Source organism: Limulus polyphemus, unplaced genomic scaffold, assembly GCF_000517525.1.
Source record: "Limulus polyphemus unplaced genomic scaffold, Limulus_polyphemus-2.1.2 Scaffold897, whole genome shotgun sequence".
NCBI classification, from domain to species: Eukaryota; Metazoa; Arthropoda; class Merostomata; order Xiphosura; family Limulidae; genus Limulus; species Limulus polyphemus.
The window spans coordinates 222,322-235,561 of NW_013666507.1; the positions used below are offsets into that span (position 1 = coordinate 222,322).

Sequence of the window (13,240 nt, forward strand, 5' to 3'; positions counted from 1 at the left end):
GGCTCTCTCGAATTGTCAGATTTTGATAGAGGAAGGATAGTTGGTCAAGCAGATGGTGGAATAAGTCAGCGGCAAATTTCACAGAATTTGGGAATCCCGCTTTCGACAATCAACAGAATCATCGTGCAGTTCAGGAAACACGGCAAGGAAACAACTCAGCAGCGTCTGGGTCGTCCTGGTCCATCAGAGAGGACAATAAGGGCTGTCAAGAGGAGTATCGAAATGGATCCCAGATTAACGACTGCAGAAGTGGCCAAAGTTGGTGGGATGAGCCCAAAATCTGTTCAACGGATTCTCCACAGATTGGGTTGTCGTTGCAGAGCAGCTAGACGGAAGCCCTTATTAAGACCTGCCAACATAGTCAGACGAAAGAAGTGGGCAAGTGTTATGATGACCAAGCCTCTGGACTTTTGGAAGACAGTATTGTTCTCAGACGAATCAAAATTCGCTCAATTTTTGGATAGTGGAAGGATATGGGTCTGGAGAATGCCTCACCAAGAGTTTTGGCTCAACAGATTGCAGCCAACTGTGAAGTATGGTGGTTTCAGCGTGATGGTTTGGGAAGCTGTTTGGGTTTGTGGGAGATCGAGCTTAGTGGAGTGCGTTGGCAACATAAATTTTGCGAAATATGTCGAAATATTGGAGGAAGGACTTTTGCCACTTTATTCCTCGGGTTTCGTGGAAAAGAACACAACGTTGTTCCAGGATGATGGAGCACCGTATCACACTGATAGAAACACCCAAAAGTGGCAGGAAGTAAATTGTATCCAGAAGATGCCCTGGCTGAGCCAATCTCCTGACATGAACCCATCGAAAACCTCTGGGCCATATTCGACCAGCAAGTCAAGAAACAACCAAAAACCAACTTCGAAGAGCGATCTACTCCAAGTTTTGAAGCAAGAGTGAGCGAAAATCCCACAATCTAAAATTGACGAGATGATTCTCATGATGCCCCAAAGGATCAACGAACTCCACGAAGCGAAAGGAAGATCTACTAGGTATTAATTAAATTATAAATATATCAATTCATGTGAATATGACTGAAAATGTTCATTTTTTCTGAAAAGGTGGTGTCTATTTACTTGTGACCACGCTGTGTAGTATCAAAGCTTGGAGTATTCCACACCATTTGTACACAGTTAGGCATCATAGGAAAGTGATTCCAAGATGCAGGTCTTAAATGTCTTTGCATAGAGTCTAGTATTATTGTGGAGGAATCAGTCACTGGAGTGCTAGAAGGCTGCAAGTACAACGGAGCTATCAGGTTCTACAAACTTTTATATGAGGCATTACTAAACCTGGCATGGAAGGAATGTTGAGCATGGATGGGCTTATAAAACAATGATGCTAAGCATCACCTTGAAGTTTTGATGGCCAAAATATCTGAGATGTGGCAAGGGCTGTGCTACGACATATTTGCTGACGTGCTACAGGATCACTCCTTCATTAGAGTAGCTGAACTATTTGATAAGTGTCTAGATTTCCTGTGACATGATAATGGACCTCTTGCTGGCTTCTGGTTGAGCTATGTTGAAATGGTCGAAAACATGTTGAATTTACTGAAGGCATCCAGGGAGGGGAATTGGCTGTTACATTTGTCAGCAGTCCATGACACGATCCTTTGGTGCTTCAGGTATGACAAAATCAATTATGCCCACTTCCTCTACTACTACTATGCAGAAACGTCACACCTAACTACAGAGATCCCTGACATCCATGCATATGTTGAGGCAGGGGGGTTATCTGTTCAATTCAGTTCCACAACTCCCTTGGAAAAATTAATTTGTACCAAACAATAGAATAGACTGTCAATAAAAACATACAGACACAAGATGGCACAAATGGTTTCAGCCTCAAAGCAGGTGCAATCAGCCATGCTATCTGACTACAGAATATGTACGCTAATATCTTAGACTTCTCAATGATATGCTGGATCTAAGTCAAACTGATCTTCAACACAAAAATCTTCAAAAACAAGATTTTTCAGAGATGAACATGGTGTCAGGAGCCTCGTAAACATGCTTGAAAGAACCTGAGTCAACTGGATCTTATTAGCATATATACTGGGCGAGTTACTCCACCTGGCACTGCAACTGATCTTCTCAATGCTTATAAAAATAGGACAAGGAGAATATCAAACCTTCAGGAAAGAAAGGTTACAAAGCAACCTTCCTGTCAAACGCTTTCATGATCCCTTACCAAAATAGAAGCTAAAAACATTCAGTAATGTCCTCAAGAAGGGAAGAACTAACAAAAACTGTGAAAAATAAATCCTGATAGCAGATCATAATTTATTTATACATATGATTTTAATTGCTCACAGCAGCAACCTTGACATGAGAGAAGTATTGTCACATTCTCTTGGTCCCCTTCCCTGGGCATTAGCTACAGCTGATAGTGCCCTGAGAAATATAAGCAAACCAGCTCTTTCCAAGGAGCTTAAAAAATATACCTTCAGTAGACATCCTACCTGTACAGTCTGCATGCCTGATAGATGGGATGGCACTTGTGCAAAATATGATAAGAAACCACAATACATTTGCTGAGATGGCAGATTTTGCATTGTCACTTGTCTTGAATGAAGGTTCCAGGTGTGAAAGAATTGATGTCATATTTGATGTATACAAGAAAGACTTCATTGAGGATGCTGAAAGAATCAGGAGAGGGCATAAGAATTTACATGGTTCAAGAATATTGCACCAGGACACAGTGAGCAACAATGAAGAGAATTTCTAACATGTGCAAGCAACAAGGAGAGATTCATCAAAGTGCTGGTGGATGACTGGAAACAGCCAAGGCACAGAAAAAAGATTTGTTGGCAGAGAGGTGTATGTCACATGAAATATGCCATAAAATTACTGATGTTAGCTCTGAGGAGGTGGAGAAACTAAAATCAACACAGGAGGGATATGACACAAGAATCCACCTACATGCTGTCCATACAGCATCAGCTGGGTACCAGTCACTAAAAATAGTAGTAGATAACACAGATGTATGTGTGTACTCTGTACAGCTTTAAGCATATATATTTGAAGTCAAATTTACCAGAAGAGTGGCACATAAGCAAGGTCAAAGTATGCAGACATCACTAAAGGTGAAATGTCTTTGATAGAGATAACTGCAAGTCACTTCTTGGTCTACATGCTATCACAGGATGTGACACAGTCAGCTTCTTTGCTGAGCAGGGGAATGTATCTGCCTTTAAAATCATGAAGACTCACCCTTAATACAAAGAAGCCTTACAACAGCTTTGCTCTGAATGGACTCTGATTATAGAATTGTTACAACAGCTAGAAGCATTCACATGCCATCTATACAATAACAAAGCATCAACTAGGAGTGTCAATGAACTGCGATATAGACTTTTTGTGCAAAGAAGAGGGCGGAGAGTCGTGACAGCTACCACTTTGTACAGCTGCTCTCCATAAACAATGTATGAGGGCAAATTACCAAGCTGGAGTTTAAAAACGTTGTCTGGAATGTTGCCCTGAAATTTCATCTCCTGTTGGCAACGGCTAGTGAATGGATTTCGAGGAGGAAGGAGAAAGATTTTGATTGACTGGCTTGATGTACCAGCTATACCAGAGGCTGTTTACAGCTTTTGTCATGCACATGTTCCAGAGCATGCAAAATGCCTCTCTGCCCTTGTCTTGCTAATTGATTCAGATACACAGAGCTGTGCATAGTGAATCATGAATCAATCAAGTCAGTGATGCTGAACCTGATGATAAAGATTTGTTCAATGATATATATGGCTCCCGATTTTTACTGCTTTGAGCTGTTTTCCAGTTAGAAATGCTGTGACAATTTCATGTATGGTCTGTTCTTTATGGTTTAACACATAGGAATACGAATAAAATACATGTCCTTAATTATTTCATGGTGATGAAGGCGATATCCAACATGCATCATAATAATGTCTATAATACTTTAATTATATTACTGAAAAGTATTAAGCATGCATATACCCAATATTCATACAACCATGTAACAATTGTTTGTAATAGCCGTAAAAATTTATGTAGATAAGTTATAAGAGGTTTATATATGAATGGACAAACATGTAAGCAAACATTATTGATAGTTCAATATCATTGTGATGTTTGTTCTGATCTGGATAAAAATGTGTTCCTTTTATCGTATCATTGAAGGGATAGAAATAATGCTTAATGCCACACTAGATCTAATAAGACTAAGACATTTCGATTTATTGTATTCTAGAGTAAGGATAGAAAAATCAACAATATTTGAACTTAATGATCTAAATATGTTCCATTAAAGGTTTCTTGACCAAAAAAAGATCTAGAAAGTTTGACTTGTGTTTTACATGAAATAAAAGACATACTGATATATTGTTTGTTTGTTGCTATACGTTTATAATCAAATGGAGTTGAAGTAGTTACTTTTCAGCTAGAGATCTTAAATGCATATCTAAGGTTGTTGTAAGTTACTCCAATATATACCCCAAGAAAAACCTAAACAAAGAAAACGTGCAAAAACAGCTTTATAAGAATTTCTGTGGTTTCTGTTAACAAGCAGACATAAAAATATGGCGAAAACGCATGTTTGCGATTTTATTGCTAAGAGGTATTTTGTTCTAAGATACACTGTAGCTACATAAGTGAATATATTTTAATTCTCTTTGTTGTTATGGAGAGGATAGATACCTGAAAGTAAGGAATATATGCCAAAATAACACAAAACATGTAAGTAACTTCAATATAGCCTGTCCTTTTAGATAGTTATGTTAAATTTGGTCATAAAATTTTGCCAGACGGTGCTTCAATTTAAGTGCAGATTTTTTGTATGAAGCTGCAACACCCAAATAGCTATCAAACAAAATTGAAAACTAGAGACATATGACAGATCAAAGATGCATAGTAGAATTTGCCCCTTTTAGTGGTACCAATGGGTCAAATTTTGGGGGTCTGGCTCATGGACTACTTGTCGTCCTTAAATGTTATAGTATATGCATATAGAGTGTAATTTGAGATTCTTCTCAACGGCCGGGCGTGGTTAGATAGTTAGCGTGTAGGAATGTAAACCCGAGTATGTTTTGCGTGGCGTTTCTACACACACACACACACACAAAACAACAAACGTACTTTGCATTTTGAGGTTATGAGTGTGTTATAAGAATGACGGTCAAATCCCACTATTCGATTAGAGTAGCCCAAGTCCATGAAAAATGGAGTTCACATGCCGAACAGACTGCTTAAAAAAAAGAACTAAGATAAACATATGAAGACATATAACTCTGTGAAGCTTGCACTATGCAAGTACAAATAACTACCTATATATCCCATAAAAATAACATTACTTTTTTGTTACACAAACAATGAAGAGTTATATAATAAAAACATTTTCCAAAATTTTGAATAATATACAACTTTATTGGTTGCCCTCTACAGGAAATGATCATTAGTATCGTGTGAGTTTAGCAATGGCTTCAATTAGAAGGTGGATAGGAATTAAAATCTCTTCAAGAAGAATTAATTAGTATGTTAGAGACATCGCTTATTTATGTCGATTTGTAATTTAAATTTTCACAAATTTGCATGGGGCAAATTCATCCTGCCTATAGATTGTAGTTATATTTTAGCTAGGATTTAAGAATAAGAAATGTGTTTTGACAATCAATTATTGAACTTTGAATTAACAATAACATTAACGCTTAACAGTGAGTAACACGAACAGTAACATTCTTAAGTTTAGACTTTGTGAAAGTTAAACAAGTTGACTTTCACTGTTTCCATCTCATTAAATCCAAAATATTGGAGTGTCGTCCAAAAAAGAAGAAAAACAGGCTTTCAATTTGGTTCTAAAGTTTCAAATTTTAACATCATATGTGATGTACCTCTTTTTGTGAAGTGCTTCACTAAAGATTGAATAATCAAGTTTCATACTTAGTATGTAGGGCATGGAATTTCCAATTGATGAGAAAATGTACAAAAATTGACTTGGAAATTTGTGGGTAAAACTTTAAATGACTTTTATAGCTAACTTTGTGTGGTTCCCAAGGGGTCTTTAGAACCAAGCTATACTGTGGATGGTGCTCATGCTGTGAGTGCGAGTCATAGTCATATACACGATGAACATCTGATGCCGATGTGTATACACATACACCAATTTTGCTTATGTTCATAAATATTTACATTTCACTGCACGTAACATTGGTATAATAGGCAAAGGCATTAGTTTCATAAAGAGTTCTAGATTATGCATTTGAATCTAACTTGTAATAACTAGTTTTCTTATCTTTAGCAATATTTTCTTATGTATTTATATATTTCTTTTGTGAAATGAAACATTGTGGAAGTTCACATTTTTGTTGTTGTTGTTGTTGCAGGAATATTAATATTGTTTATGTTGCTTGGTTGTGCAAAGAACCATGGTTGGCAGAGATGGGCATACTATATTTTATACAAAATTTGTAAATCATCTAGATTAGGTTTGGTCAGATTAAGTTAATTTAGGTTTGTTTATTGTAGTTTATGTAGTTCACATAGTTGCAACTAATATGTAATGTTCCAAAACAATCATGTATACTGTCAAAACCATAAATTGCTTCATGATGGTCATGTATTTATTTTCATTTCACTGTATACACAATGGCCACCTATATAACATACCTTCTCAGAACTTATTTTTGTTATTATATACAGTACTATGGACAGTATTATGTAGGTGATTATATAGTTCAACAAGGTAACTGTAAAATAATAGTATGTGAAAATCTAAAATGGTCATGTATTTCCCTGTAATTGAAGTAAAACATAACAGGAACCTATCTTGTCTTTTTCACATCTTCAACTTTTGTTCTTGTACTATTATCTTCAGAATATGTCAGTAGCCTTTATTCACCAATCTCTGAATAATTTATTAATTTAGATAAGATAACATTTCTTTTCTCAAGAGATTTAAATTTTAAATTTAAATTAATTTTGTTGTAAAATAACGTCTTGAGTGTTGTAAATAGGACAAATTCTTTAGAGGAGATCAGAGTTTTACTATTGACCTGTTTGATATTAAAGGCCAATTGTTATAAAGATTTAAACATCTTTAATATTGTTAGCTGTACATGTAGCTTCTGTTAGAAGCATAAAATTTACCTATCAGTATATTTTGTTTTTTTGTTGCATATTGGAAAGTTTTTCTTCAGAAGTCAAACTTGCAGCATCATATTTTGGAAATAATATACAAAAGAGAAAGTTTAGTGAAGATAAAGAACAGTACTTAAAGCAGGAGGGAAAAGAAATATGCAAAAATAATCAGAACAGTAAAAAGACTGAAGAAAATGCCCAAAAGAAGTTGTCATCATTGTTGGCCAGTATGAAGGTAATGTAATATGTACTTAGGACCTTTGCTCTTTTTGATTTACATCAATGACATAGATGAAAGAATAGTCAGTAACTTATTTAAATTTGCAGATAATATTAAGGTCTTGGGTGTTGCTTGCTGTGAAGAGGATGCTGCTGATTTACAATAGGATTTAGATCATTTAGTGAGTTGGGCAAATAAATGGCAGATGGGTTTTAATTCTAATATATGCAAGATAATGCATTTGGGTTATCATAATTTGAATTATAAGTATTATTTGGATGAGAATAACTTTAATGGTGTTATGAAGGAAAGGGATCTTGGTGTAATAGTCAATCAGTCTCTAAAGCCATCCAAGCAGTGTGCTGTTGCTAGTGGTAGGGCGAATAGGATTTTAGGTTGTATCTACAGAAATCTTGAATACAAGTCTAAAGAGTTATAATTTCATTATACAGGTCACTGGTTAGGCCACATTTGGAATATTGTGTTCAGTCTTGGGCTTCGTATCTTGGGAAATACACTGAATTGTTGGAAAGGGTTCAGAGAAGGGTTACTAGAATGGTGTGTGGGATGGAGGGATTGTCGTTTGAGGAGAGGCTGAAATATCTCAAATTGTTTTCTCTTGGAAAAAGAAGTTGAGGGATCTGATTGAGATGTTTAAGATTGTAAAGGGAATTAATAGTGTTGATGCATAATCTCTTATCTTATTTAACAGTAAGAATAGTAGGACTAGGGGACACAAATATAAATTTCGTCAAGGTAGAAGTCATCTTTATCTAAAACAGTTTTGTTTTTCTAAGGGGGTGGTTGGTCTTTGGAATGGAATGCCTTGAGATGTTGTAGAGACAGTAAATTTAAGTGAGTTTAAGAAAAAAGCTTGATAGGTATATGAATGATAAGGGCTGGCTTTACGATTTTATTTAAATTATTATTATTTTAATTTAGTTTAGAGGATGGAACAGCCGAGATGGATCAATAGGTCCAATGTTGTTCCAAAACATTAGGTTATGTTAAATGCTTGAGTTGAGCATGTGAATTGTTACCTTAAAATTCAGGGTGTTAATAGTTTAAGAGCATAAATGTTTGCCGAGTGTGAAACATTTTGAGTTTTGCTTAATCTGTTAAATGATAAACATTTGCAAGTAAAATATTAAAAAAAACTAAGGGTTATTCAGTGGTTCTTTTGTCATTTACTTTCTACTTTTGCTACATGGTGAGATTTACATTTCACCATAAACTTGCATTTGTAAAAATATGTCATGCTGCTATTTGTTTTTAACAAATTCCTTATATCACTCTAATTATTTATATTACTAATAATTACACATTTAACAGATAGATATTACCACTGAATTGAATATAATACTGTAAGAGACAAAAAAGTATGTGAAGCTATGATTATAAGTATTTATACATGTATATAAATTAAAAACAACTGCTGGCTTTTCCAAATACACCAATTATTGGAACTACATTTTTGATACTTTGCCAGCATAATCTCCCACTTCATAGAGATGAAACTGACCAGGCTATAGCAGTGTTGTTTTTGAGAGCACAAAATAAGTGAATTTTTATTTGGGCATACTTTGATACAAAGGGAGATGAAAAAGTAAAATGTAGACTGTGCTGTGCAGAAATTAGTTATGGGGACAGTATAAGAATAATTTTGAACCATATCAGACTGAAGCATCCCACTGGATTTAGAGTGGAGGATTAGAGACTCAAGACAAACAATTATGCAAATATGTGCTAGTAAACTGTAATACAAGGTGGTTTCACTTCAAGATGAATATGTGTATGTGTGTGAGCATATATATATATATATATATTGAAGCTATTTGTATGTGAAAGTAACAACACTTTCTCAGTGTTTCTTTAAAATTCATATAATAACATTTAACTTATTTAAGTAGTTTAAACATTTAATACATTAAATGGAATCTAGAACTTCTACCTAAAATGCATGCTTCTTTAACCATTACGTAGAAAATAATGTATGCTATATGAACATAGCATTTTTTATTTATTTTCAAGTTTGAAAATATATCTACAAGTTGTTTCTTTTATTTGTTTTAAATTGAATAATGCAAAGCTGTTCTGATGCTGCTCAGATGATGCATTTATCAAGCAAATTGGCTTTGTCAACATGAATCTTGGTAGAATAAGAATTATAGAGCATTTTATATAATTCATATGTAGTTTTGATACAAGTATGTAAGACTTGAGCTTAATCATGAATTAAAAAGAATTGTAGTGTAACTTGCTACATGTGTATAGATGAAGTATATTCACACTTCAGAAAGGAAAAGTAATAAACAAAACTCAAATGTTTCAAATTATTTGGGACTTGGATAAACTGTCTTTGGGATGACTTGATTGTTAAGTTGATAAGGGGTAATTAGATTATTAGTGTAAGCTCTGGAAACAGTTCTGAATCTATTTCTCAGCATTTATATCTCAATAAGTTATAAGATTAGTTAAGAGTTGTTGTGGGATGACCTTGACAGATCAGTTGGTCTACTAGCATGTTGTTTATTCTTAGTGATTTAATTGTATGTGGCAACAATATGTGTAAGCAGATCAAAGTCATCCTTTACGGTTCATTACTATAATGTTGAAAGTACGAATGTTAGGTGATAGAGGCATTTTCTTAAGGTATTTGAATTTGGTATAGTTGAACAATGCATATGTATGCAAATCTTATAATTTTAAATGTTAAACAAAACTTGAATTATGACTTATGCTAAGCTAAAAGACAGTTATCATCATTTTATGTAATATTATGTCACTTGTACTGCTGTAAGAAATGTACATTTTTATTTATACTGGGCTTTTGGTTGAATGAGAAATGCCAAACACATACTGTAAAATATAGTTTTATAAACTTGGTTCATGCTGAAGTTAAGAAGGTGTAATATCCCCCTGAGTAGCTTGTTAATTTCTTGTGTTGTCTAAAGAAGCATGTAGCATGTTATCCCCCCGAGTAGCTTGTTAATTTCTTGTGTTGTCTAAAGAAGCATGTAGCATGTTATCCCCCCGAGTAGCTTGTTAATTTCTTGTGTTGTCTAAAGAAGCATGTAGCATGTTATCCCCCTGAGTAGCTTGTTAATTTCTTGTGTTGTCTAAAGAAGCATGTAGCATGTTATCCCCCTGAGTAGCTTGTTGATTTCTTGTGTTGTCTAAAGAAGCATGTAGCATGTTATCACCTTGAGTTGCTTGTTGATTTCTTATGCTATGTAAAGAAGCATCAGCATGTTATTGCCCTGAGTTGCTTGTTGATTTCTTATGCTGTGTAAAGAAGCATCAGCACATTATCACCCTTTGTTGCTTGTTGATTTCTTATGCTGTGTAAAGAAGCATCAGCACATTATCACCCTTTGTTGCTTGTTGATTTCTTATGCTGTGTAAAGAAGCGTCAGCACATTATTACCCTGAGTAGCTTGTTGATTTCTTGTGCTGTCTACAGAAGCATATAGCACATTTGGTAAATTAAAGCAACTATTGTACAGCATACACTTCAGTTTTAGGAAATAGTAATATTTGGTAATATTGAAGTAAGCAATGTCCAATATATACAGAATGTTGAGCACTTTACATGAAAATAAATTTGAATTTGTGAATCAACAAATCATGACAACCATAGCTGATATAAAGTTACAGTGGAGTGGCATGTATCAGGAATACATTTGACATTTTCTGGAATTTCATAGGTATTGTGATGTTACTGAAAATTAATCACTTTTGGTAAGTGCATGTAACATCCCTCTCTGATGCAAAATATTCATACCTTCAAATTGTGGATTTAGAATTTGCAAGATGGGGATATCCTTTATATTTATTATCATTGAAAAACATAGGGTATCAGGATCATTTAGAAATAAACTTGCAACAAATTGTACACTATTTGTGGTAAGCAAAGTATGGCATCTTATAACAGGTGAGACTCCACAAACACTTAGGTCAGTAGCAAAAGCTGTTCACATGTCTCGGGGAGGGGTAATTTCCCAAAGTGGTACAAGGCATGTTGCAAAACATTTTTGAACTCATTCATAATAATCAGTGAATACTAGTGAGGAACAAGTTAGATATCAGAAGAATTGACAAAGGTGAACTCTGTTTACTATCACACTGAGAATAGAATATAAATTTTGGCAGGGTAGGAATTTTATTTTTCTAACATGATTGTTGGCCTTTGGAATAGGTTGCCTTCAGATATGATAGATGCAATAAATGTAAGGGAACTTGAGGGAAGGATTGATTAATGTTTGATTGATGAAGTGTTAGCTTTGAGTTATTTTTTAAAGTTTAGTTTAGTGGATGTGATGACCTAGATGGACCAACAGCTTCCTTGTTATCCTGAAAGTTTGTCATATTCAGGACCCTTTGTACCACATGAAAATGAGACCAACAGGGTATAGAGTCATTAAGGTTTTAAGTCATCATCTCAAGCATCTGGAGAATGAAATGAATATTCTTGCTATTCCATATGAAAACATACTGGTCAACTCACTGGATGCAGCATAGTGGATTTGTGTGAGATTGGACTGTTGAAATGGATTCTGGAAAACAGTCATCCTCATACATTAGTTGGATCATTGCTCCAAAATAATTTTATTCAAATGTACTCAACTTTGTACATTAGATAATATTGATAATAAAAGAAACATGCTGTATTGTATGTTGATTATATTTTGTGAATGTTACTCATACTAGAGTAAGAAATATGTAATGTATATGCATTATTTAATGTGTATTTTTAATATTATTAAGTGCATCTGATCAAAAGTAAGCCAGTGATGTAGAACAGAACTAAAATAATTTTAAATTTTCATGTAGATCCTTAGTTCATAACAGGTGAGTCATTATTGTTTTCTATGGCCTTTAAAAATGTCAGTTATCAGGGTCCATCACTATGATAATCAAAACTAAATGTTAAGAAGAGCTGTGGCTGTCATCTGTTGGTATCAGAATAAGAGAACCAATAATTAGATCTGTAAAGTGTAACAAATATCAGTCTATATACCAGTTCAATGATCCCTTCAAAAGGGGTGAGGATTTGACAGTCCCCAATAAAGTTGTACCATGTGGAAGTAATTACAACTAGAGGGGCACTCAGTAGAGTGCATACCTCTGCCAAGCAGCATTGATCATATTTGGCCCTCAAAAACTATGAAAATGTTTTTGTATGTCTGTCATTATCAATGGATACAGACCATTTTTGGCAGGACAATGAGGAACAATATTCTACATATGTTCACCAAGTTTCATCAAACCAATCATTTTTAACTGTATTATAGAGCAAAAATAGTGTGAAAAATCAGTCACGATGTTAACAGATAGGTATTTTATGGATTCTCATGACCTTGACCCTCCAAAAACTAATCACTTCTAAGTTGGGTCATAGTCCAAATGTATATCAACTTTCATCCAAATTCATTCAGATATTTTTGAGAAATCTTGCTGACAAACACACACACACACACACATGATTGGAAAAATAACCTCCATCACCTTCAAAAACTAGTTACTTGGGATGGAAACAATTTCAGTGATGCTTAGAATGGAAATTATGAACATTGAATGGCTAAGCATGTGATTTCAACCTTTTCCATTTTAACTGTGTGGTAATAATGTGATAATATTACAAGAAGTATTTGTTCTTGTATTTTTGCTTTTCTGAGAGTGCAGTCTGTTGGAGGTCGTGCAGTGGTTTGGAGAACATTTTCACTTTGATGGAATAAACTGATTTTTTCTTATTTCCTTTTCCGCTGTTAGTTTCACTCTAATATATATAAAATGTTAGGCCTATGTTATTCGTTAGGCCCATCACTTTTACATTACTTAACTTCACACCAACTGTATTCTTTTTTCTTTTATCTGTCTGTCTGTTGCTTCCTGCTCGTCACATGCTATTTATATA

The 13,240-nt window shown here is 34.5% G+C and overlaps 1 protein-coding gene across 2 annotated transcripts in view; it reads left to right on the forward strand.

Moving 5' to 3' along the window:
• The first annotated feature begins 5,417 nt into the window (after positions 1-5,417).
• The window catches only part of LOC106461100 (28S ribosomal protein S31, mitochondrial-like), a 61,535-nt gene continuing 53,712 nt past the window's right edge, over positions 5,418-13,240 (forward strand). For both annotated transcript variants that reach the window (XM_022387984.1, XM_013920893.2), the window contains exons 1-2: positions 5,418-5,499; positions 7,152-7,338. In XM_022387984.1, the coding sequence (XP_022243692.1) occupies positions 5,444-5,499; positions 7,152-7,338 (243 nt within the window). In that variant the 5' untranslated portion in view covers positions 5,418-5,443. The remainder of the gene's footprint in view (positions 5,500-7,151; positions 7,339-13,240) is intronic.